General features: G+C 46.8%; 3 protein-coding genes across 3 annotated transcripts; 1 reads left to right on the top strand and 2 right to left on the bottom strand.

Moving 5' to 3' along the window:
- On the bottom strand, nt 1-2,404 carry TRIAP1 (TP53 regulated inhibitor of apoptosis 1). Its single transcript, XM_003907254.5, has 2 exons — nt 2,224-2,404; nt 1-990 (listed from the first exon to the last, which is right to left on the bottom strand). Exons 1-2 carry the CDS (start codon nt 2,368-2,370, stop codon nt 907-909), a joined length of 231 nt encoding a protein of 76 aa, XP_003907303.5. The 5' UTR covers nt 2,371-2,404; the 3' UTR covers nt 1-906.
- On the top strand, nt 2,360-20,130 carry GATC (glutamyl-tRNA amidotransferase subunit C). The gene is made up of 4 exons (XM_003907252.5): nt 2,360-2,559; nt 2,655-2,827; nt 14,098-14,201; nt 16,585-20,130. Exons 1-4 carry the CDS (start codon nt 2,479-2,481, stop codon nt 16,635-16,637), a joined length of 411 nt encoding a protein of 136 aa, XP_003907301.1. The 5' UTR covers nt 2,360-2,478; the 3' UTR covers nt 16,638-20,130.
- On the bottom strand, nt 18,044-26,866 carry SRSF9 (serine and arginine rich splicing factor 9). The gene is made up of 4 exons (XM_003907251.4): nt 26,491-26,866; nt 22,026-22,186; nt 20,331-20,503; nt 18,044-18,543 (listed from the first exon to the last, which is right to left on the bottom strand). The coding sequence occupies exons 1-4, from the start codon at nt 26,676-26,678 to the stop codon at nt 18,400-18,402; spliced, it is 666 nt and encodes a 221-aa protein (XP_003907300.1). The 5' UTR covers nt 26,679-26,866; the 3' UTR covers nt 18,044-18,399.

Below are 26,866 nucleotides of genomic sequence, written 5' to 3' on the forward strand. Positions count from 1 at the left end.
TAATGATAGAAACTAAATGTTACAATTTATTCCATCTTCAGGATTACAGACATTACAGGGCAGGATGAGTAAACAAGGCAAATAAAGCCAGCACCTTTAGCTTCCCCCCCCCCCCGCCCACCACTTAACCAGATGCAGCATTTTAAGGATATGCAGGTTGACAATTCACTGACTTGGGTTGAAAGCTGGCAATAGCAGATCTTTGCAATTTAGGTTCTTCCTCCATAGCTATTCCAAATATCTTAATTCCTGAACTACACACTGAGAGCTCTGAAATGGTGGTCATTCCAACATTCTTGCAGCTTTCACATCTTAATCTGACACCTCTGGTGAATGCAGGGAACTGTGTTAAAAGCTGTCTTCCTCTTTGCTAATCCAGGCCACCAGCAATCTTAACCATTAGTTACTATATAAAAATAAAAGTGTGCTCAAAAGCACTCACTGAAACTGTTGTGCCCAGATCCTTTTTCAGAGCATTAGTTCCCTGAGAGAAAAAAAGAGGTCTTAACCAATTGCTTTCATGACCGATGACCCCAGTACAGTGTATATGTCTTTCGCAGCAGAAATCAAGAGGTCAGGCAGCTCTGCTCATCCTGACTAGTTTATCATCGTTTGCATACAAGGTATATTTATGTAAAGCTGATTCCACACCAAGTATTGCAACCATAATCTCAAAAAATTGTTCAATTTTAGCACACTGAGTTCCTGCCAGATGCCACAGCAGGTAAGAAATCATCTCAAAGAGTTCATCTTTTACAACTGAGAGGAAAACATCGAAGGGGGAAATAAAACTCCTCTCTCCTAAGTTCCTCATCAAATCTGATGGCTAGGTTCACAGATTTAGTTGACAAAAATCCAGAGTCCTCAATTTCTGGATTGAGAAATCCTTCAAGGTGACTGTCAAGGTCAAGAAGAATTTTCAGACTTTTCTTTGCCATGGCCCATGAATTCCAATCCTTCAATAGGAATCTCTTTCTCCTTTATTGCTTTCTGGTAGGAGGAGAAAACACATTATAAGGATCTATATGAAGCTCGAGTTGCAAGCTTTGTAAATAAAATATGACAGCACAAAAGTAAAATCAAGCTGATTATAAAGACTTATAACCATGATTCAAACCACATACTTTTTAAAAAACAAGTACCAGTAGGGTGTGGTGGCTCAGGTGTATAATCACAGCATTTTGGGAGACCAAGGCAGGTGGATCACTTGAGGCCAGAAGTTAGAGACCAACCTGGCCAACATGGCGAAACCCTGTTTATACTAAAAATACAAAAATTAGCTGGGCATGGGGGTGCATGCCTGTAATTCCAGCTACTCCGGTGGCTGAGGCATGAGAATAGCTTGAACCTGGGAGGTGGAGGTTGCCAGTGAGCTGAGATTGTGCCATTGCACTCCAGCCTGGGAGACAGTGAGACTCTGCCTCAAAAATAGATAAAAACCAAAAGTACCATAATGAATAAATCAAGTGTAAGACCTGAGGGAGACTGGAAAAGGAGTTGTGAGGGAACCATTAAAATTAAGTGAAATTTGAAAAACAATCATCACTTTGTGTTGGTGAAAGACTTACTGGCTATGTGACCAACTAAATGGGATGAAGACAGCAACTACCTCGGGGAACTGCTGTGAGGATGTGTTGGGTTAACTTATTGGAAGTGCTTTGCCCAGTGCTGTTCTAACAATTCAAAGCAGTTCCACATCCATTGGGCCAGAATAAACATTTCCTAGTTGCAGTTGCGGGGACTGGTCAAGAGAGATAAACAGGCTAACGAAGGGTTTATAACATCAAAATAATGTGATCCTCCAGTCTGAAGTATAACCCCGCCCAGACCTCAGCTGTAATAGTGGAAAAGTGCACCACCTGCGAAAGAATCAAGGCAACCTGGTGCTAGTGAACTCGGATCAATCACTTCCTATTTCTGGGTGTTAGTTTTTTATGTATAAAATATGAGTAACTATACCCACCTTGCGAGGATGAACACCAAATGAACCAAAAGACGTGACTGTGTGTCTTAAAAACAAAAGCACTGCACCAATATTTGTCATTCGGGGAGACACCCAAACGGCCTCGGTGGTGGTGATAGGGGAGCGAGCTCCTGCCACTGACCTCACTGCGGCTTTTCTCCACCCTTCCAGTCCAGTCCCAACCCCCATAAAACACGACGAGTGTAGTGGGACTCAGCGCGGAGAATGCGGGGCCTGGAAACAGAGGCGGAAGGGCTCACCTGAACACACTGCTGGTAGCGCTTGAAGAGGTCGGTGCACGGGTCCCCGGAGCTGTCCCCCTTGAGAAACTTCTCGGCGAACCAGCGATTGAAGCACTGGTCGTATTCGCGCTTCATGTCCGTGCATGCCTCCCCGACACTGTTCATGGCGACAGTGGTGTCGGCGGCGGCGGCAGCGCACTCTGATGTCATCACTCTTAGGCGCGTCGCTCGGCGTTACGCGCGGGCGCACTACGGGGGCCAAGGAAGGAAGAAATGTGGTCGCGGTTGGTGTGGCTGGGCCTTCGGGCCCCTCTGGGCGGGCGCCAGGGCTTCACGTCCAAGGCGGATCCTCAGGTAAAGGCCAGGGCCATCTAGGCGGGTGGCGGAGCAAGCCGGGAGGCACACCGGGGCGCCGGTGACCCACACTCCCTGCCTCATTCCTCCTCCAGGGCAGTGGCCGGATCACGGCCCAGGTGATCGAGCACCTGGAGCGTCTAGCGCTTGTGGACTTCGGCAGCTGCGAGGCAGTGGCGCGACTGGAGAAAGCTATCGCCTTCGCCGACCGGCTACGTGCGGTGGACACTGACGGGGTGGAGCCCATGGAGTCGGTCCTGGAGGACAGGTAAACTCGAGGCTGCAGCCCCGAAGCCTTGAGCGTGGCCCGTTCGCAGCCGTTTAATGTGACGATTAGCGAACAATTTTCCAGGGGGTTAAAGAGCGTTAGCGAGATTCAGGAACTTGCCTACGGTCACCTCGCGAGTCAGTGGCTTCACTCTTCCCCTTGTTCATTACGGATGCTCTCGCTCGTGTCGTCCTAGTGTAAGTAGAAACAAAACCCAAACTGCTCATCATCGCCTTTGTGTTTTTTTTCTTGAGACGGAGTCCAGACTGGAGTGCAGTGGCGCGATCTCGGCTCACTGCAAGCTCCGCCTCCCGTGTTCAAACAATTATCTTCCTCAGCCTCCCGAGTAGCTGGGATTACAGGCGCCTGACACCACGCCCGGCTATTTTTTTTTTTTTTTTTTTTTTGAGACGGAGTCTCGCTCTGTCGCCCAGGCTGGAGTGCAGTGGCCGGATCTCAGCTCACTACAAGCTCCGCCTCCCGGGTTCATGCCATTCCCCTGCCTCAGCCTCCCGAGTAGCTGGGACTACAGGCGCCCACCACCTCGCCCGGCTAGTTTTTTGTATTTTATAGTAGAGACGGGGTTTCACCGTGTTAACCAGGATGGTCTCGATCTCACCACCTTGTGATCCACCCGTCTCGGCCTCCCAAAGTGCTGGGATTACAGGCTTGAGCCACCGCGCCCGGCCCGGCTAATTTTTTTTGTATTTTTAATAGAGACGGGGACGGGGTGTCACCGTCTTGGCCAGGCTGGTCTTGAACTCCTGACTTCGTGATCCACCCGCCTCGGCCTCCCAAAGTGCTGGGATTATAGGCGTGAGCTACCGCGCCTGGCCTAATCATCGCCTTTGAGCCCCTACTCCATAGAGTCCCTGCCTGCTCACTCAGACATACTCTTCTCAGTACCCTCCTTGGCTACCTTGACTGCGTCTCCAGCAAGACAAGTTCTTTCCCTCTCTAGATCTTTGCACTGGCCCTTCGTTTTTTCCTGCCTCTCAGTATTTGCATGGCTGCCTCCCTCTTGGCACAGGTCTCAGCTTATCTTCTGGGAAAGGGCTCTCCTAACCACTGCAAATCCCTTCTCCCCTTCTGGTTAGTAACACATACTATTGGGTTTTTTCCTCTAACATTTTAATGGACTTTTGTTCATTTGTTATATCTCTTTTATTAAAATGTGAGCACTTTATGAGATTTGGTTCCTGTTGCATTCCTGCCTCGAATTTTTATTTTTTGAGATGGAGTCTCACTCTTATCACCCAGGTTAGAGTGCAGTGGCATGATCTCAGCTCATTGCAACCTCCACCTCCCAGGCTCAAGAGATCCTACCTCAGCCTCCAAGTATAGGATCACAGGCTCGTGCCACCAGGCCTGGCTTTTTTTTTTTTTTTTTTTTTTTTTGAGACGGAGTCTCGTTCTGTCGCCCAGGCTGGAGTGCAGTGGCCAGATCTCAGCTCACTGCAAGCTCCGCCTCCCGGGTTCACGCCATTCTCCTGCCTCAGCCTCCCCAGTAGCTGGGACTACAGGCACCCGCCACCTCGCCCGGCTAGGTTTTTTTTTGTACTTTTTAGTAGAGACGGGGTTTCACCGGGTTAGCCAGGATGGTCTCGATCTCCTGACCTTGTGATTCGCCCATCTCGGCCTCCCAAAGTGCTGGGATTACAGGGTTGAGCCACCGTGCCCGGCCACTAATTTTTTATATTTTTGATAGAGACAGGATTTTGCCATGTTCTCCAGGCTTGACTCCTGAGCAAAGGTGATCCACCCACCTCAGCCTCCTAAAGTACTGGGATTACAGGCATGAGCCACAGCGCCTGGCCCAGTGTTTGATTCTTTCAAATCTCTTCTCTACTTTGCAATTTTCTTTTTCCTTTGGGACGGGGTCTCACTATATTGCCCAGGCTGGGGTCCACCGGCTTACCCTGGAGCCTCAAAGTCTCACCTCAGCCTCCCAAATAGCTGGGACTGTAGGTGTGCACCACCACACCTGGCTAATTCTTAAATTTTTGTAGAAACAGGGTCTTGCTATGTTGCCCTGTCTGGTGCCAAACTCCTGGTCTCAAGCAATTCTCCTGCCTCAGCCTCCCACTTCCTCAAGAAAGTCTAACTTTTTTTTTTTTTTTTTTTTTTTTTTTTTGAGACAGGGGAGTCTCGGCTCCTGCCGCCCAGGCTGGAGTGCAGTGGCGTGATCTGGCTCACTGCAAGCTCGCCTCCGGGGTTCATGCCATTCTCCTGCCTCAGCCTCCCGAGTAGCTGGGACTACAGGCGCCCGCCACCTCGCCCAGCTAGTTTTTTTGTATTTTTTAGTAGAGACGGGGTTTCACCGTGTCAGCCAGGATGGTCTCGATCTCCTGACCTCGTGATCCGCCCGTCTCGGCCTCCCAAAGTGCTGGGATTACAGGCTTGAGCCACCGCGCCCGGCCAAGTCTAACTTTTTTTTTCTTTTTTTTTTTGAGATGGAGTCCTGCCCTCTGCCCCATTGCCCATGCTGGAGTACAGTGGCACGATCTCGGCTTACTGCAACCTTCACCCTCCAGGTTCAAGTGATTTCTGTGCCTCAGCCTCCGGAGTAGCTGGGATTATAGGCATCCGCCACCACACTCAGCTAATTTTTGTATTTTTAGTAGAGGTGGGGTTTCACCATGTTGATCAGGCTGTTCTCGAACCCCTGGCCTCAAGTGATCTGCCCATCTTAGCCTCCTAAAATGCTGGGATTACAGGCGTGAGCCACTGTGCTGGCCAAAAAAGTCCATTCCTTTTTTTTTTTTTTGAGACAGTTTCACTCTTCCACCCAGGCTGGAGTACAGTGGTACAATCTCAGCTCACTGCAACCTCCGCCTTCCGGTTTCAAGCAATTCTCTTGCCTCAAACTCCCGAGTAGCTGGGACTACAGGCGCCTGCCACCATGCCCAGCTAATTTTTGTATTTTTAGTAGAGATGGGGTTTCACCACATTGGCCAGGCTGGTCTCGAACTCATGACCTCACAATCTGCCCGCCTTGGCCTCCCAAAGTGCTGGGATTAATAGGCGTGAGCCACAAGTCTTCATTCTTTTATACTTAAGATTCTCTACCTGTGGCTCTCATGATATCCAAAAGGACTGATTTATAATGTATTTATACATCTATTTAAGGGATGTGTTGAGTCTCTGCCCCTCTGCTGCTCACCTACCTTCCACAGCATGTCTGTTTTTCCTCATCATATTCTCAGTGGTTGGCACTGAATATTCGGTAAATATTTTTGTTTTTTTTTTTTTTGAGATGGAGTCTCACTGTTGCCCAGGCTGGAGTGCAGTGGCGCGATCTCGGCTCACTGCAACTTCTGCCTCCTGGGTTTGAGATTCTCTTGCCTCAGCCTCCTGTGCATCCGGGATTACAAGCATGTGCCACCACGCCTGGTTAATTTTTGTATTTTTAGTAGAGAGGAGTTTCACCATGTTGGCGAGGCTAGTCTTGAACTCCTGACCTCAGGTGATCTGCCCACCTTGGCCTCCCAAAGTGCTGGGAATACAGGCGTGAGCCACCCTGCCTGGCCTCAGTAAATGTTTAATGAATTTTTTTTTTTTTGAGACAGAGTTTCGCTCTTGTTGCCCAGGCTGAGTGCAATGGTGTGATGTCAGCTCACCGCAACCTCCGCCTCCCAGGTTCAAGTGATTCTCCTGCCTCAGCCTCCCAAGCAGCTGGGATTACAGGCGCACGCCACCACGCCTGGCTAATTTTGTATTTTTAGTAGACACAGGGTTTCTCCATGTTGGTCAGGCTGGTCTCAAACTCCTGACCTGAGGTGATCTGCCCACCTTGGCCTCCCAAAGTGCTGGGATTACAGGCGTGAGCTACCGTGCCCCGCCCCAGTGTTCTTTATTAATATCTCTGGGAAAGGAGGGACTAGAAGCACAGACTCATCAGAATTCCCCAAGTTATCTAGAGGGTAAATATAAAGAAATATAAACATTATTAATAAGGGAAAAGGTCATGAAAAAAGATGATGGGGAATTTGGATCCAGTAGCTAGCATCTCAACCTGGTATTCAGTGATCTGTACTGTTTTTCATAAAATTGGAAACCAGTTTGGGTTAATGATTCCCATTAATCATTTTAACATGACATTTGTAGGACTTTAATGCTTTGAACACAGAGAATGTAAAGTGAAGACAGGTATTAAACCTTTTTTTTTTTTTTTTATAGTTTTTATAACTTATTTGATGTATTTGATGATCAGCAGTTACTTCACATCCACATAACTGTAGATTTGTGAAAGTGGTAACAAGTACATAACCAAAGTATAGAGCTTGTTTGGTGAATTTCTGACCTCATTATGTTTTCTGGACCACCCACTGTACATGGACACAGTATGGACATTCCTTACTACTTTGGCCCAGACAGCTTTGTTGAGCCTGGTATCAGTGCACGTATCTGGAGTTTTCCATCTCCTTCGTGGCAAATTTCCGGTCTCTTTAAGAGCCTGAGGGGCACACTTCTTGAAGCCCACTCCATGGATACACTTGTGAATATTAACGGTGTACTCCTGGGTCTTAGTTGATGGCATAACGACCATTCTTCTCACCATCCTTCTTTGCAGGAGCCCAAGTTGCTTAAATGGTTTTAGGTAGTAGGCATCTTAGCTATAAAAGCCCTGACTTGGCCCAGCATGATGGCTGTCTTCTGTAATCCCAGCATTTTGGGAGGCCGAGGCAGGCAGATCACTTTAGGTCAGGAGTTTTAAGACTGCCTGGCCAACACGGTGAAACTCTGTCTCTACTTAAAAAATACAAAAATTTGCCGGGCATGGTGGTGCATGCCTGTAATCCCAGCAACTCTGAAGGCTGAGGCAGGAGAATTGCTTGAACCCAAGAGGCGGAGGTTGCAGTGAGCTGAGATCATGCCACTGCACTACAGCCTGGGCGACAGAGCCAGACTCCATCTCAAAAAAAAAAAAATAGTAGACTGGGGGCAGTGGCTCACACCTGTAATCCCAGCACTTTAGGAGGCTGAGATGGGTGGATCACGGGGTCAGGAGTTGAAGACCAGCCTGGCCAAGACGGTGAAACCCCATCCGTACTAAAAATATAAAAATTAGCCAGGCAAGGTGGCAGGCGCCTGTAATCCTAGCTACTCGGGAGACTGAGGCAGGAGAATTGCTTGAACCAGGGTGGCAGAGGTTGCAGTGGGCCGAGATGGAGCTACTGCACTCCAGCCTGGGCAACAGAGTGAGATTCCATCTTAAAAAATACAAAACAAGGCCGGGCACGGTGGTTCACGCCTATAATCCCGGCACTTTGGGAGGCTGCGACAGGTGGATCACCTGAGGTCAGGAATTCGAGACCAGCCTGACCAATATGGTGAAACCCCTTCTCTACTAAAAATACAAAAATTAGCCGGGCGTGGTGGCGCACTCCTGTAGTCCCAGCTATTCGGGAGGCTGAAACAGGAGAATTGCTTGAACCTGGGCAGCAGAGGTTGCAGTGAGCCGAGATCACACCACTGCTCTGGGCGACAGAGCAAGACTCTGTCTCAAAAACAAAAACAAAAAACAAAACAAAACAAAACGCCTTGACTGGCTAATAGAAATCTCTTTGCACATTAATAACATGTCATTTGGTTTGAGCTAAAAACATTAGTGTGCTTACGTGCCAGGGGCTAAGAAATTACATAAATTTTTATTTTATTTTATTTTTTTTTAGCTGGAGTCTCACTCTGTTGCCCAGGCTGGAGTGCAGTGGCACGATCTCAGCTCACTGCAACCTCTGCCTTCCAGGTTGAAGCAATTCTCCTGTCTCAGCCTCCCAAGTAGCTGGGACTACAGGTGCCCACAATGCCCAGCTAATTTTTGTATTTTTAGTAGAGATGGGGTTTCATCATATTGGTCAGGCTGGTCTCGAACTCCTGACCTCAGGTGATCCTCCCGCCTTGGCCTCCCAAAGTGCTGGGATTACAGGCACGAGCCACCATGCCTGGCCTAAATTATTTCAGTTTTCACATGCAGTCCTCGAAGGTCAATACAAGTTATCTGTTTTATAGATGGAAAAAACTGAGGTTCAGAAAGTTTATATAATGTTCCCAAAGTTTCACAGGTAATAAGCAGAGGATTTGGAACTCAGAGCTTCTGCTGCCAAATACTGCTCTAAGATATGCCAGCTAAAGTCAATTCCTAGGAACTTTATTTTCTTTCATCTGAAATCCAGAGAATGAGTTGACAGCAACTCGGAGTGCAGCCAAATACTTAAATATCCCTCAGAGTCTTATGAACCAAAAACTGCAAACTCTTGGGCTCAAGCCATCCTCCTGTCTCAGCCTCTCAAGTAGCTGGGACTACAGGTGTGCACCATTATGCCCAGCTAATTTTTTTCTTTTTTCTTTTTTTTTTTTTGGTGGAGACAGGATCTTGCTGTGTTGCCGAAGCTGGTCTCAAACTCCTGGGCTCAAGTGATCCTCCTGCCTCAGCCTCCCAAAGTGTTGGGATTATAGGCATGAACCATCATGCCTGGCCTGAACCCAGAACTTTTTTTTTTTCTCATTCTGTTGCCCAGGCTGCAGTGCAGTAGCACAATCTTGGCTCACTGCAGCCTCCACCTCCTGAACTCAGGTGATCCTCCCACCTCAGCCTCCCAAGTAGCTGAGACTATAGGCACATGCCACCACCCATAGCTAACTTTTGCATTTTTTAGGGGACATGGGGTTTCGCCATGTTTCCCAGGCTGGTCTCGAACTCCTGGGCTCAAGCAATCCATCCCCCTCAGCCTCCCAAAGTGTTGGGAATATAGATGTGAGCCACCTTGCCTGGCTCAGAACTTTTAACCAAATTAATTAGCCCCCATTCCAGTCTGCATCAAACTAGAAATAAAGTAGGAGGAAGGGAAAAGGCTTTTAGATGGAAGTAGAGGGGTCCACAAGAAGCTATTCCTTCCAGCCAGATAGCAGGAAAGAAGCTCAAAGAAAGAAAAGCAGTGGGAGAACTGTCCCATCAGTGAGTCCAAGGGCTGACGGAATCACAAATGGAGCCATTTTGTCCTCCCTGTTGACACAGCACTTTCCAATGCCATTGTAGCAGCATTTCCCACAGTTACTTAAGTTACTGTTCCTGAGTTTTAACCAGCAGGGACTTCTAGTTTACAACTGAAGTCTTTCTCAACTAGGGTTCCTCAGCCAAACCAGAACACAGAAAGATTCAAGTGACTTTTTTTTCAGTTCTCCCAAGGACAGTGTATGACAAATGTTAGCTCAAACACATAGAAGTTAATTTATCATCAGAATGGGTGTCTTGGGGTATGTGGGCTAACTTATCTTACAGAACCTGATTGGGAAAGACAGGAGGTGAGGTAGAAGTTTAGTCAATCAGTAATTGATCTGAAAAGCTCATCTGGTCCTGTTTAGTGTTTTATACAATTCTGAGGTTCAAGAAAGTGCAGCAACTCGCCAAGTGAGAGGTATGCTTGCTGTACCACTGTCACAGAGACTGTGGGTTCAGGAGCCTATAATTAAGAAAATAAAGGCCGGGCGCGGTGGCTCAAGCCTGTAATCCCAGCACTTTGGGAGGCCGAGGCGGGTGGATCACGAGGTCAGGAGATCGAGACTATCCTGGCTAACATGGTGAAACCCCGTCTCTACTAAAAATACAAAAAAAAACTAGCCGGGCGTGGTGGCGGGCGCCTGTAGTCTCAGCTACTTGGGAGGCTGAGGCGGGAGAATGGCGTGAACCCGGGAGGCGGAGCTTGCAGTGAGCAAGCTGGGAGACACAGCGAGACTCTGTCTCAAAAAAAAAAAAAAAAGAAAATAAAGCTAGGCATCGTAGTATATACCTGTAATCCCAGCTACTTGGGAGGCTGAGGCAGAAGAATTGCCTGAACCCAGGAGGCAGAGGTTGCAGTGAGCCGAGATGGTGCCACTGCACTACAGCCTGGGTGACAGAGCAAGAAGGAAAAAAAAAACTCCAGGCACAGTGAGACCAGCCTAGGCAACACAGCAAGACCCTGTCTCAAAAACAAAAAAAAAGGTAAAAAAAAAACCCAACCAACCCCAGAAAATGTGTCTATTTTAGGAACAATTCCATCATAACCAATAACTAAATAGAAATGTGTGGTATGTAAAGGGGTGACTTTTGTTTTCCTGGAAATTTCACTTATGCAGGAAACTTAATTACCAAATTGATTACTTGATGAGTAAATAAATTAGTTGCTATTAGATCTACTCTTGGGGAAGCAGTAGCATTTAACCGCCTGTTGGTGGTAGTCAAGAGTCTTCCCCAAACCTTCAAATGTTAGGCAGGTTATGCCTGATCAAGTGCACTGAGTGGTAGGGACTGAGATGTACGGGGTGCACTAAGGCTTTCTCAAAGGAGCAGGTGCTACTCAGACCCCTCTCTTACTACCGTGAATGCAGGCTCAGCATTATCAGATCTTGTTTAACATTTCATTTAATCTTCCCAGAAATCCTATGAAGCATTCAACAAACAAGGAAACTGAGAGAGAGGATAAGTAATGTGTAGCATTGGAATCTGAATTCAGCTGTGACTCGAGAGACTAAGCTCTTAGCCTTTTTTTTTTTTTTTTTTTTTCAAAGACGGAGTCTCGCTCTGTCACCCAGGCTGGAGTGCAGTGGCGTGATCTCCACTCACTGCAAGCTCCACCTCCAGGGTTCACACTGTTCTCCCGCCTCAGCCTCTCGCTACAGGTACCCGCCACCACGCCTGGCTAATATTTGTGTGTGTGTTTTTAGTAGAGATGGGGCTTCACCCTGTTAGCCAGGATGGTCTCGATCTCCTGACCTCGTGATCTGCCCGTCTCGGCCTCCCAAAGTGCTGGGATTACAGGCATGAGCCACTGCGCCCGGCCTCTTAGCCATTTTTTAATACTGTCCAACAGAAACTATAAATTCCAGAAAGTCCAAGGGTTGCCTCTGAATGGTATAATTATGATTTTGATTTTACTTTTGTTCTCCCAAGTTTTCTTAAATGAATACAGAGTCCTTGTGTTATTACCAAAAAAAAAAAAAAAAAATCTAGTGCAACTCTCGTGTGTGTGTGAGAGACACTGTCTCACTCTGTCACCCAGGTTGGAGTGCAATGGTGCAATCTCTGCTCACTACAAACTCTGCTTCCCACATTCAAATGATTTTTGTGCCTCAGTCTCTTGGGTAGCTGGGATTACAGGTATGCACCACCATGCCCGATTAACTTTTGTATTTTTAGTAGAGACAGGGTTTCACCGTATTGGATGGTCTCAAACTCCTAACCTCAGGTGATCCACCCGCTTTGGCCTCCCAAAGTGCTGGGATTACAGGCTTGAGCCACTGTGCCTGGAGTTTTTTTTTTCCTTCTTGCTCTGTCACCCAGGCTGTAGTGCAGTGGCACCATCTCGGCTCACTGCAACCTCTGCCTCCTGGGTTCAGGCAATTCTTCTGCCTCAGCCTCCCAAGTAGCTGGGATTACACGTGCGTGCCAGCACGCCTGGCTAATTTTTGTATTTTTAGTAGGGACGAGGTTTCCCCATGTTGCCCAGACTGGTCTTGAACTCCTGAACTCAGGTGATCCACCCGCCTCAGCCTCCCACAGTGCTGGGATTACATGTGGGAGCCACCGCACCCGGCCTCTTTTTTTCTCCCGCCTGCCGCCCAAGAAATTTAATGTCTGAAAAGATCATACTTGTTCAAGGCTACACAGTGGCCTTGAACCGCCCGCCTCAGCCTCCCAAAGTGCTGGGATTACAGGCCTGAGACACTGCGTCCGGCCGACAACTTAGTTCTTATGTGCAGCCTTAGCCCAGATGTTCCTGTCACATCTTTGTCCCTCATGCCAGGTCATATAACAGACTTCAACTTTCTAGTATTCATACCATGAATAAATATTTGTTGTGTCTAGCTTTGGGCTGGGTGCCACACACAAAAAGAACTAGTCCTTTCCTAAAATAATCTTATTGTGACAACTTAGTTTTTTTTTTTTTTTTTTTTTTTTTTGAGGCGGAGTCTTGCTCTGTCGCCCAGGCTGGAGTGGTGCAGTGGCGCAATCTTGACTCACTGCAAGCTTTGCCTCCCGGGTTCACGCCATTCTCCTGCCTCAGCCTCCCAAGTAGCTAGGACTACAGGCGCCCGACACCAGGCCTGGCTTATTTTTTTGTATTTTTTAGTAGAGACGGGGCTTCACCATGTTAGCCAGGATGGTCTCGATCTCCTGACCTCGTGATCCGCCCGCCTCGGCCTCCCAAAGTGCTGGGATTACAGGCGTGAGACACCGTGCCCGGCCGACAACTTAGTTTTTAGGTGTAGCCTTAGCCCAGATGTTCCTGTCACATCTTTGTCCCTCTACGACATGACTCAAATGCCATTAGGGTCTGCCCTCAGTCTGTGCCCACTCAAAGCAGGAGCATAGCTACTACTGAATACTGTATCAGTGATATAACAAACTGCTTGTTTTTTTAGTCCAAGTATCTGGAAGCAGGTTTACACACTTTTACACCTTGAAACAATAGTGAAGCCTGATGCATATGTTCAAGCTCCTGTGTGTTTTTTACCAGTTTGCCATCTGAAGGCTTTAGTAAACTCACTAGGTCCCATAGAACGCTGGGAGATTCTTGAGCTGTTTGTGACACATCTTGCTCAAGGGCAGCTGCACCCATCCACCAAAGGGGCTGTGGTGGAAAAAGCATTCATCTTACAGGTACCAGATTGGGCTCAGATCCCAGGTCTGTTACTTAGGAGCCAACATCCTTAAGTCACTCTTGAGGCAAGTTTGCTTCCCCATCTCTGCTTAGGTTTCTAGCTTCATCTTCCACCCCAGCCTGCTGAACTCCCTGTCCTTCTCTGAATCTCTGAGCTCTGGGTTCTCTTGCTTTGGGATTCATGCTGCTACACCTGCCAAGAAGTCCATTTCTCATACCTTCATCCCCCAATCCAGCTATTCTGAGGATGTGCTACTCACCCAGGCTAGACTAGGTACCCTTTCTATCCTTTGGCAGGCTGTGCTAACTTCTGTCAGATTTAAAATATTATTTTATAATTGCTTTTACCTGTCCCCACCAAAAGACTGTTGCCCATATAATCATCAAAAACTATTTGTTAAATCAATCCAGAGAAGTGATTAGCACTTACTTCTCAGGGTTGTTGGGACAATCTATAAACTGTAGGCTGTTATTTGGTCTACTGTTGATCCCAGCTTCTCTATCTTTGAACAGTGCCCATTAACTCAAGAATATACCGCTTCCTTGTTCTCTCCTTCTTGCCCCTTCCACCATCCCCTAAAAGCCCCCTTCTCTGAGAGGGTAACCTTGAGCTTCTGGGTTTTGTAGATGTCTATACCTGAGATCCGACAATGTGGTAGAAGGCAATTGTGCTGATGAATTACTACAAAACTCCCATCGAGTCGTGGAGGAGTATTTTGTGGCCCCCCCAGGTAGGTGTTGCCCAGAGTGGTTTAACAGATAGTCTCACAGTGACCTTAGGAATGAAGCAGGAAGCGTGAGGACCAAAGATGCTATGTGAAGGCACTTTGAAAAGGATAAAGTGCATACAGATGGTGACATTAAGGTGGCGGTAGGGTCCAGGGTCATACCTCTAGGGGGCAGGTAGTAACAGGAATAAGCAAAACAGGATTGGGGGGAAGTGGGGTAAAGGTTTAGAGTGGATGGAAATCTGGAGCTCAAGATCTGCCTAAAGGGGCAGCTGACATTCTGTGTTTCTCAAAGCCAGTTAAGACCATGCCAGATCCTGTAATCGGCTCCAACTTTCTAGTATTCATACCATGAATAAATATTTGTTAGGTCTAGCTTTGGGCTGGGTGCCACAAAATAACCGGTCCTTTCCTAAAAGAATCCTTTTTTTTTTTGAGATGGAATTTCGCTCTTGTTGTCCAGGCTGGAGTGCAATGGTACAATCTCGGCTCACCACAACCTCCGCCTCCCGGGTTCAAGCGATTCTCCTGCCTCAGGCTCCCGAGTAGCTGGGATTACAGGCATGCGCCACCACGCCTGGCTAATTTTTTGTATTTGTAGTAGAGGCAGGGTTCACCATGTTAGCCAGGATTATCTCTATCTCCCGACCTCAGGTGATCCACCCACCTCAGCCTCCCAAAAGGAATCTTTTGTGCGGCCTTAGCCCAGATGTTTCTGTCATATCTTTGCCCCTCTACGACATGATTCAAATGCCATTAGGGTCTGCACTCAGTCTGTGCCCACTCAAAGCAGCAGGAGCATGGCTGCTACCCTATCAGTGGTGCCAGGCAGGAATGTAAACCCATTTCTCCAGAGAACCTGGATACCTGGCATTTTGTGTGATATTTCTTTTCTTTTCTTCTTCTTTTTTTTTTTTTTTTTGAGACGAAGTCTCGCTTGGTTGCCCAGGCTTTAGTGCAATCTTGGCTCACTGCAACCTTTGCCTCCCAGGTTCAAGCAATTCTCTGCCTCAGCCTGCCTGGTAGCTGGGATTACAAGTGCCTGCCACCATGCCTGGCTAATTTTTTTGTATTTTTAGTAGAGATGGGATTTTGCCATCTTGGCCAGGCTAGTCTTGAACTCTTGACCTCGTGATCCACCCGCCTCAGCCTCCCAAAGTGCTGGGATTACAGGGGTGAGCAACTGCATCCCACTGATATTTCTTAAATTTTAAGCGCTGGCAACCAATTCAAGCCAAATTCACCGTCCAAGCCAAATAAAACACACCTGCAAGCCAGGTGCAGTCTGTGAGCCATCAGTTTACAACTGCTGGCGTAGAGATTTGCATCATCTACCTACTGTAAATATTTTAAATAGAAGCTTTAAAATTACTGTGGGCTGACAGTAAAATCCAGAACCTTGGATAGGTTGACTGTTTTTATCTCCTCTGCAGGTAAATGAGTACTGGAGTTGTACTACCCCTCTGGGCCTTTGGGAGTGGGACTAGCCAAAAGCAGTCAGGTAGACTGCTAAGTGCCAACTTCCAGTTCAGCATATCCCCTGAGGGAGAATCATTCTGAGCAGACTTCACATAAGACATTGGCCCTGGTCAACTCAAGGTGCCAGTTAAAGGCAGGCTCTGGTTGAAGCAAGGATGGGAAAGGCAGCTAGAAAATGTGTGAGCTAAACATTTTTTTTTTGAGACGGAGTCTTGCTCTGTTGCCCAGGCTGGAGTGCAGTGGTGCGATCTTGGCTCACTGCAAGCTCCGCCTCCCAGGTTCATGCCATTCTCCTGCCTCAGCCTCCCGAGTAGCTGGGACTACAGGCGCCCACCACCACACCCAGCTAATTTTTCGTATTTTTAGTAGAGATGGGGTTTCACCGTATTAGCCAGGATGGTCTCGATCTCCTGACCCCATGAGCTGCCCGCCTCGGCCTCTCAAAGTGCTGGGATTACAGGTGTGAGCCACCGTGCCTGGCCATGAGCTACTTTTATCATGCCTCCAATCCACTAAATCACCTGTTAACTGTGGAGAGAAAGGAGACTCTCCATCTCAAAGCCTGATAGTTGTGGCTTCAGCAGACATATCTATTGATCAGACATGCTGTCTCCCACACAGAACCTTACTTCAGACTCCTTGGGACCACCTGAGTTCATGGTCATGGTCAGTCTTTCCTTCCACTCCTATCTGCATATTAGTGGCTAATCAACCTGTCTACTCCTTACTGAAAAAGGAGTGGCTTCACTTAGAACTGATTCTTTCAGATACTCCGAGTTAGGAAAACAGGGTAGTAGCTATATTTACTTCCGTATTTTCCATGAGAAACTAAGTGATCAGTTAGCTTAGTAGAGCCAGCTAGGCGGCAGGCTCAGCTATCACATTCTCTTTTGTTATTTTCAAACAGGTAATATCTCTTTGGCAAAGCTGGATGAACAAGAGCCATTCCCACACAGCTGAGTAGCTCATTCTGGAAAGCGGGTACTCTGTGACCATGTGGAAGCACAATGACAGTATTTTCTTACTGTGAACACTAATGTTCCTGCTTTTTTCAGTCACCTGAAAAAATGGATGCTCAAGCATTTCTTAACAGATTCTTCTGAAGACACAATTGGGAAACATCGGGCCCCAAAAATGAGTTCCTGATGCTAACTGAGGTGAAAGGAAAGCAAAAGTCAGCTTCCAGGGAATTCACTTAACAAGCCTGTTCAGTATGGAAGACATTATTTATCTGCCTTTAACTCCCCGCAAAGGACTGTTCCAACTGCATGAAAGTGTCTTCTATCTACGTAACTGGTAGATGGAGCATCTTGATCACTATATGACAACCCTGGCTGTCATTTTTAGTTGCCTATCTGCAGTGATTTGAGCAGCCCTATTTTTACCGAACATACCTGAATTTGTTCTTGGGCTCCCACTCTCTTCCTAGAAAAGGGCTAACTTCCTACTAAGGTCTGAAGAGTGTTCAAAGTAGACTAGAGCTTGGGAACTCCTAATCTAGAACTATCTGCCATCCCACAAAGTGATTATATGCCAAAGGGATACTAGTCATACGTAGTGTTTCTTTCTGAAAAGAGAACTTATCCTAAAATTAGCCCTGGGTCTGGGAGAAAGGAGCCCTCTCCACCCCCAAAATGATTATTAAATTGAGATAAGTCCAAGATAAAACTCAGGATACCAAGGATAAATGAAACTTATTTAGGGATAAAAGTGATAGAATCAGAGAGTATTTCCTCTAACCAAACTGCCAAAGTTGGTTTTGGCTAAGAATTTGCCAATAGTATTTACATTGCTTGTCATTTTTTTAGTTTTCTGAGACAGGGCCTCACTCTGTCACCCAGGCTGGAGTGCAGTGGTGTGATCACAGATAACTTGCAGCCTTCTGGGCTCAAGTGATCCTCCCGCCTCAGCCTCCTAAGTAACTGGGACTACGTATGTGCATCACCATGTCCAGTTAATTGTTTAAGTACAGATGGGGTTTTGCTATGTTGCCTATCTGGTCTTGAACTCCTGGCCTCAAGGGATCCTCCGGCATGCTTTGGCCTCCCAAAGTGCTGGGATCACAAGCATAAGCCACCGTGTGTTTATTTTTCCCATTCCCTTCCTTTATCTGCAATGCTTTTTTCTTCTTTAAGGCAGCCTAATTTACAAGCTTGGCCTTGAATTAAAAGAGAACCCAGAACCCACTCTTAAAGAGTTTACATTCTCAAACCAGTATCAGCAACTATCTATCCCCATATAAATAAAGTTATCTACCCCTGCTCCTTACTAACTGGGTACAAGTTATGATTACAACTCAGTGATTTTTAAAATTAGTATGCCTATTTTGTGAAATCTGTGTACTTAATCAAGGACAACCACACATGTCAATTACTAAACGTTTAAAATATATTTCTAAACAGAATGGGCCGACTCAGTCACAGTAACTGTTGATCTCCATAGTAGAGCAACCCACAAAGACAGAACTGATTTTTTTCCCATAATCAGGGGTGAAAAATATACAACTTGTTTCTGAACCAAAACCACAATTTCTGCAGTTTAAAATGTTTCACTGCTAATATGGCCCTGGTAGAAATTATGTAGTTTTTTTTTTCTTCTTTTAAAAAAAAAAAAAATTAAAAAAATTTCCTAAGACACTAAATCCTCAATCTGGAATGTAGATTCTGAGCACAAAGCAGCTCAGTTAACCTAAAAAATAAAGAAAAAATTCCCATCACCTGTCTCAGTAGGGCCTGAAAGGAGAGAAGTAGTGTGGGGAACCCCTGCTTTGGTATGGAGAGTCACGGCCCCTTGACCCAGACCGAGACCGTGAGTAGCCATAGCTGGTGCTTCTCTCAGGATAAACTCGGATGTAGGAAGTTTCACCCTGAAATGCAAACAAAACCGAAAAGAGTAATGGGGAAAAAAATCAGAGCCAGAAGAATAAGCAAACCAACATCTAACAATAATAGTTAAATATTGAGCACTTACTGTGTACTCTGTACCTGGCATTAGGTTATCTCATTAAACCCTCATAACATTATGAGGTAGGTACTCTTACTATCCCACTTCAAGAATGAAGAAAATTAAGACTTAAATTATATCATTTGCCCAAGGTAACACAATAAATGCCAATTTGACATGTTGATACTCAATTAACTATTATAAACAATATATCTGAATTACTGCCATTGACCCCCTTTAAAGCTAAGAACTGGAAAGATCTCAGGGGTCATATAGTTTAATCCCCTGCCACCTCATATATGCATCTTTGGATGGGCATCTATGGAAGGAGCTAACCTGTATTTAATACCTTCCAGATGTGAGGACCTGAGCTAGATGCTTTAGATGTTATCCTCTTGCTCTAGATTCCTGACAGGGCTTGTGAAGGTGCTATTATGTGACCATTTTGCCCATGAAGGAATCAAGGTTCCAAGAGTAGTTAAGGTAAGGAATTAATAAGCAGCAAAGGAGTCATGTCCAGGCTGACTTGTCCCCAGGCCCTCTGCCTTCAGCCAGCATTCTCGGAAGATCCTAAGATGCCAAGGGGAAAGAACCCGGATGCTTTTTCACCTTAGGTGAAAGTCAATAATTGGAGTTACCCTTTCTGAGGCCCTGCTTTGCAGTATAACTGAGGATCAAATGCTGTTCTGTTTCTGCTCCAAATTCAAGTCCTAGAGGACAGTCTGAACAAAAGCATCATTAAACTATGGAAGGACCAACCTCTAAGCCAAAAACTAGGGAATTATATGAATCCTCAGAAAAAGAAATGAGCTCAGAGACCTGTGTCTCCAAACATCTGTAAATCTCATAGTAAGGCAGGACAGAATAACCAGAAAAAATGTCCAATTGGTGGTCTGGTTTCTGGTCTCGGTGGTACCAAAGGGATAGTCACCACTTCAGTCAAACTGAGATCCAAAACAGCAGCTGCTTTCCTACAAGGAAGGACATCAAGAACTACTGAGTCTCAAGGGTGAGATAATTAACCACAAGAAAATGTCACGGTTTAGCCTGGCACAGTGGTGCATGCCTGCAGTCCCAACTACTGGAGAGGCTGAGGTGGGAGGGCTGCGTGGGCCCAGGAGTTCAAGGTCAGCCTGGGCAATATAATGAGACTCTGTCTCTAAAATCAAAAATTAGAGAAATATAAAAATTATAAAATTAAAAAAGAAAATGTCACAATAGCTCAGGTTTCAGAGAGGATCTTACACTACTCTGGGAAAAAAGTGAAGTGACAGCTCAGCCCTGACAGCAGGACCTAGAAGGGCTGAGATGAAGAGGCTGGCCTATAGAGCTCAGCCTAGATCCACAGAAGGGGCAGCTGAGTTCACAGAGGGATACTGCCATTTAAGCTGGTTGTGAATGGGGTGATATCAAGACCAACTGCACTAGTATTCTTTCCAGGTTACAAATACCATGACCAAACTGTGTTACGTGATACTAATACGCAGAATAAAGCATATTAAAAAACAAACATACTATGAATGCATACTTCTCTCAGCTATGACCCTGAAGGACTTAGGCATAGCAAATTCCATGGCTTTGTCCACCTAAGATAGATCTCTTATGGTACTGTGAGGTTACCAAATGGCATGGCCTCTTGCTACCTCTGCTAGGTCAGGTTCAAGTGGAGTGATTTGAGTACAAGCTCCTCAACAGAAGACAAGGACCCACCTCATGAGAGCGGAATTTGGTGTCATCCAGTTTACGCAGGGCATATTCCATATCTTCTTTTCTGAGATACTCGACCATCCCCACTCCATCCTTCTGCACATCAGCATAACAGACATCCCCAGCTTCTCGCATGTGATCCTTCAGGTCCTGCCAGCTGCCTGATGGAGGAAGTCCTAGGCATGGAGAACATAAGAAAGCCCACATCCTTCAGCTATGTTAACTGCCCTGTTAAGAGCCAGCAATACCTACGGTCCCTTCTCCATGATCACTTAAATCCTGAGGGTCCCCAAATCATAAACCTTGATAAGGGACATGAAATCAGAAAACAGCACTGAAGTACATGTGGTAAATAAACCACCTTGAGAAACTGGTTTTAAGCCCATCTTCCAGAGACCAGACCTTTTCAATAGAGCAAGAAGTCCATCCCATTACAGGTATAGTATCTCTGAGAGTTCATAGCCTCTTTCTTTGTCCTTTAAAATCAATGCTAAACTCCTAATACTTTGAGTTCCAACTTTTTCCATTATGAAATTTAACAGTACCAATTATTTATTGCTTGACAGGGTTTCACAGGACATGGGAATTTTGAAACCAGATAATGAAATAACCAAAGAGTAGCTGAAGGTAACAATACAACAACAAAAAATCTAGTTTGTTTTCTTATAGGTGTGAATGACAAACTATACAGAGTACCTCTTAAAAGATCACCAACATTCTTCAATACAGTGGGGGGGAAGGTAAGACTCAGATGCTAAAACTAGTCGGGAGTCATACAACCCTACCTGATGTCATGAAAGGGAAATGTGCTCCTGCTCTCAAAGGCTGTGTTTACCGCTCACAGCTCAGGACTGCAGCCATTTCCTAATAGTTTTCTAAGCAGGATTTCAGAGCAGCATGGAGAGAAAAAAAGATAATGTATGACATCCTGAAGGAGGGAATAGAGTTCTGGGGTTAAAAAATTACAAAGGGACACAAGGTAGGCAGATACTGAAAGTATCACTATTTAAGCACATAGGAGTATGCTGTGATTGTGTGACATTCACATCTTAAAAAGGTGCCACGCTCCTCGATATACTTCATTCCACCAGGGCCCTAAAACTCCCATGCAATATGCAGAAGGCCCTAGGTCTTTCCAGTGTGTTAATATTTTGAAGACAGATAAACCTCCCAGTTTAGCATTTCATCACTTATAAACACTAGACAGAAATAGTCTATACTTTCCAATAAAATCTCTAAGACTCCAACTTACGGGGTTTTAAAAAATATTTAATTCTAAAACCACCACAAAATCTGATCTTCTTCAAGATCCGAGGCTGGGTAAGTTGTTCAAATCTGGCTCCTGGAATGCCTTTCTACCATGTCTGATGCCAAGTATATTCCAAAAGAAGAGTCTTTAGAATTGTAGCTCAAGGGGTTTTCCCATTATCTTCCCTTCTCACCACTAGAAAACTCCTTTACAAGAAGTATGTTTATGTTCTTCCAAGGCTGCACTCCCAGCGCAATTTCATTTGCAGGATACTTGCCTCATTGGCAATCCAGGGCAGGGCTTCAGACTGGCACTGCATACAGGCTATTGAAAAGAAAGCCCCAGTGTCCCATGCACTGAAGAATAACAGTTATCATTTCTTGGAAGATAGACTCTGTGTTAAGTAGTATTTTACATGTATCATCTCATTCTATTTGAAAGGAACATACCTGAAACAAGAACTCGGAAATCAGATCTTCTTGTAGGAGGCCCATTCCTCCCACCACGGGGCCACCCACCCCGACCTCCATAAGTCCTGGGGAACTCCACACGAAGCCGACACTGGCCATAATCATAACCATTTCTTCCATAAATAGCATCCTCTGCATCTCTGCCAAAAAAAAAGTAAAGTTTGGAGTTAGTGCTGTTCAGGAGGCCAAGTGACTTTCCAGTGAGGGGCATGAATAGTAAGCATAAAAGGGAAACTGAGAGTGAAGAAAAAAACACACAAATCAGGATCTTGATGCACTTCTGCTTCAGTCTGGAGACGTTTCATGATACTGGAATTAACCTTTACAGCTGTTACACACAGTTTTAGAGGTATGAAATTATAATGAATGAGCAAACAGATTACTTCTAAGAGGGCTAATTCAGAGAAAAAAAAAAGAATCAACTGCTGACAGATTGATTTTGCCAATAAACCACCAGTGTTTTTCTAACCTTGGTGAGCATTTTTTCAAAAAGCACACCACACACTAACACCTTAATATTTTTCTACAAGGCCTAGTGCCATAAAGTCTATGGAAATAAAAAGTAGCCAGTTAGCCAGGCATGGTGTTGTACGCCTGTAGTCCCAGCTACTTGAGAGGCTGAGATGGGAGTGCAGAGCCGAGATCACACTACTGTACTCCAGCCTGGGTGACAGAGACCTTATCTCAAAAAAAAAGAAAAAGAAAAAAAAGAAAGTAGCCAGTTGGATAGGAGAGTATTTGAGAGTAAATAAAGTAGCTGGGTGTGATGTTTGAGCCCAGGTCAAGGCCAGCCTGGGTAATACAGTGAGACCCTGTCTTTAAAAAAAAAATAAGGCTCAAAGGACAAAAGACAAATGCAAATGAGTGTTTTGTGATGAATGTAGAACTTTTTTTTTTTTTTTTTGTGAAACAGGGTCTTTTTTTTTGAAACAGAGTAGTCACCAAGGCTGAGTGCAGTGGCTGGAGCATAACTCACTGCAGCTTCTAACTCTTGGGCTCAAGCAATCCTCCCACCTCAGCCTCCTGAATAGCTAGGGCCACAGGCGTGTACCACTGCACCCAGCTAATTTTTGGATTTTTTTGTAGAGAGAGGTCTCCCTATGTTGGCCAGCCTGGTCTTGAACTCACGGGCTCAGGCGATCCTTCCCCTCAGTCTCCCAAAGTGCTAGGATTACAGGCATAAGCCACTGCGCCTGGCCTTGGAACTCTAAAGTGTACCTTTTCAGCATGGTTTGGAGAACTATTTTGTCAAAAAAACTCTGATACAATTTTGCCAAAAGAGATAAATATTCAATAAAACTACTTTTTAAGTCTTTCCTAGGACTCTAGGAGAGTCAGGAATGCCACGTTGATTCTCCAGTATTGGATGGTAGAAAGTATGACCCTGGAGCTTGGGTGGACAAGAGGAACTGAATGTGCTAATGAAGGCACTGTTCAGTGTCACAGGCATATAATCACTTATAAGATTTCAGGACTAAAAGCAACAAGGACCACATCCAGTGCAACCTTGACTACATAAAATGCAGACTGGGAGAGGTAGAACTGCTAGGATGTCAGAACAGACTGAATAAAAATTGGCCTGCATTCAGGTCGGGCGCGGTGGCTCATGCCTGTAATCCCAGCACTTTGGGAGGTTGAGGCAGGTGGATCACTTGAGGTTAGGAGCTTGAGACCAGTCTGGGCAACATGGTGAAACCCCTTGTCTCTACTAAAAAGATAAAAATTAGCTGGGCATGGAGGTGCGCAGCTGTAATCCCAGCTACTCAGGAAGCTGAGGCAGCAGAATCGCTTGAACCCAGGAAGCGAAGGTTGCAGTGAGCTGAGACTGTGCCACTACGCTCCAGCCTGCGCCACAGAGCGAGACTCCATCTCAATAAATACAATAAATAAATAAATAAAATTAGCCTGCATTCAAATCATTATTCTGCAAATTACTAGTAGTCATCTCTGGGTTAAGTGTTTAATCAAGTTTTTACATCTCTAATGTGAATAGTATGCCTATCTCACAGGGTTATTGTAATGGTTAAATAAGATTACTACATGAAATGCTTTGCTTGAATCTTCACATCTAGTGACACCAAAAGATAGTTTTTCTATTATGAAAGGAATAAGGGAAGATGACAACGTAGCATATCATATAGTAAGTCTGCATTCAAAGAACAGAAGAGGGAATTCAAGTCCATTGATCCTGGCCTGGCACGGTGGCTCAGGCCTGTAATCTCAGCACTTTGAGAGCCCAAAGCAGGTGGATCACTTGAGGTTAGGAGTTTAAGACAAACCTGGTCAACATGGAGAAACCCCATCTCTGCTGAACATACAAAAATCAGCCAGGCATGATGGAGGGCGCCTGTAATCCCAGCTACTGGGAAGCTGAGGCAGAAGAATCGCTTGAACCTGGGAGATGGAGGTTGCGGTGAGCCGAGACAGCAACATCGCACTCCAGCCTGGGAGACAACAGCAAAATTCTGTCTCAAAAAAATAAAAAGAAAAAAATCCCTTGATCCCTTACTAGCTTTCTCTCTCTTTTTCTTTTTTTTGAGATGGAGTCTTGCTCTGTCACCAGGTTGGAATGCAGTGGTGCCATCTTGGCTCACTGCAACCTCCGACTCCCTGGTTCAAGCGATTCTCCTGCCTCAGCCTCCCAAGTAGCTGGGACTACAGGTGCGCGCCACCACACCCAGCTCATTTTTGTATTTTTAGTAGAAACGGGGTTTCACCATGTTGGCTAGGATGGTCTCGATCTCTTGACCTTGTGATCCGCCCGCCTCGGCCTCCCAGTGCTGGGATTGCCACCAGCTTTCTCTTTTATCAGTAACTCTAAATCCTCGATATCCTGAACTGTAAAATCTGGTTAACCACACAGGACGGGTGAGGTAGCTCACGCCTGTAATACCAACACTCTGGGAGGCCAAGGCGGGCGGATCACCTGATGTCGGGAGTTCGAAACCAGCCTGACCAACATGGAGAAACCCCGTCTCTACTAAAAATACAAAAAAATTAGCCAGACGTGGTGGCGCTTGCCTATAATCCCAGCTACTCGGGAGGCTGAGGCAGGAGAAATTTGCTTGAACCCAGGAGGTGGAGGTTGCGGTGGGCCAAGATCGCACCACTGCATTCCAGCTCAGGGAACAAGAGTGAAACCCCATCTCAAAAAAAAAAAAAAAAGAAAAACAAAAACAAAAGAAACAGTACCTGCACCTCATGAAGTGTTAAAAACACTAAATACAGGCTGGGCGGGTTGCTCACGCCTGTAATCCTAACACTTTGATCCGCTGAGACGGGTGGATCACCTGAGCTCAGAAGTTCGAGACCAGCCTGGGAAACATGGTGAAACCCCCTATTTTATCAATCTAAAAAAAATAAGGAAATAAAAAAAGTTAAATACACACGATGGCACTCCACCCATAGCAACTGTTGAAAAACCACAATGGCACGGTTACCAAATAAGTGAGGCATAGCCTTCTCCGGCTTAGGGGTAAAAATGCCCAGTTCCGGTTTTGAGGCAAATGAGAAGATACTAGGGATGAGCTGTCAGTTGACCCTTCAGCCATCAAAGCCTCGCGGTGCTCTCCTTGCCCTATCAGTAAGTCCACCCCAGGTAGGCTGGACACCCTACGAACATTTCGTGTTCCCTGGGAGCAAATGATGCTAGGAAAATAGGGTGCGGGCTCTTATTTGGCCGGAGTGGAGTGACCAGGTCAGCGCCACAGCTGCTAACCACCACCAACCACAGTTTTGAAAGTTCCTCGGCTTTTTCCGGCCTGAGGGCCGACGCTGTTTGCAAAATCACAAACACTCCTTAGAGCCGGGTTAGGAATCTAGAGTTTCCAAATCCCTGGAACCTTCAGCATCTCGCCAAACGTCCCTCATTAAAGGAGGGACGTGAAATCAGAGCCCCACTCCGGCTGTTTTAGAAGTTTTCCCAAATCCCTGGTCCCCTGACAAAGTCCGGGCCCCGGCCTGGCGGGGCGGGGCGCGCGAACGGCGAGCTGTTCCACCAGAGACCCCTCCACGACCTCCAGCGGCATCCGCGACCCTGCAGCTTACTCTCCAGTCACGGCGAGCTCCGGCCGGGGGAGGGGCGGGCGGGAAGAGCGAACGGCGACCCCCGCGCTGCCCCGGGGCCGCTTTCCCCCACGGTGCCGCCCCAGGCGGGAGGCGGACAGGGCTCATTTGGACCCCCCGAGGCCGGTGCAGGAGGGCTTGGGCCCTCCAAAGGCTCAGCTTTTGGATTTCCAAGTAAAATATTGGAATAATAAAAATAAAGGAAGTGACGACGGCGCGAAGGACGGCCCGGGCCTGCGAGGAGGCTGCCTCATCCTCCACCCGTGAGGGGGCGCCGTGAGGGGTCTGCGCGGAGGCGGGGGGAGGGGAGCCCTGGGGGAGGGGACAGCAGGGAAGGCGGAGGCCTCAGGCACCGAAGGGGAGAGGGCGGGAGCCTCACCGGGGGTCTTCGAAGCGCACGAAGGCAAAGGGCACGAGGCCGTGCCGGTTCTTGAGCTCGATCTCGCGGATGCGGCCGTACTTGTAGAACAGGTCCTCCAGGTCCTTCTCGCGCACGTCGGTCGGAAGGTTCCCCACGTAGATGCGCCCGTCGCCCTCGCCGCCGCGCTCGTCCGCCCAGCCCGACATCCGCACGGCCCGACGCCGCGGGCCCGCCGCAGCCCACGTCGCCGCCGCCGCCGCCGCCGCCTCAGCACGGGTCCCCCCGCAGCGTCCCCGCGGGCTCCGAGGCGCTCAGCCGCACTGCATTGTGGGAACGCGGAGCGGAAGCGAAGGGGTCGGCGGAGGCAAAAGGAGTTCTCTTAAAGGGGACGCGG

Source organism: Papio anubis, chromosome 9 (genome assembly GCF_008728515.1).
Source record: "Papio anubis isolate 15944 chromosome 9, Panubis1.0, whole genome shotgun sequence".
NCBI lineage: Eukaryota > Metazoa > Chordata > Mammalia > Primates > Cercopithecidae > Papio > Papio anubis.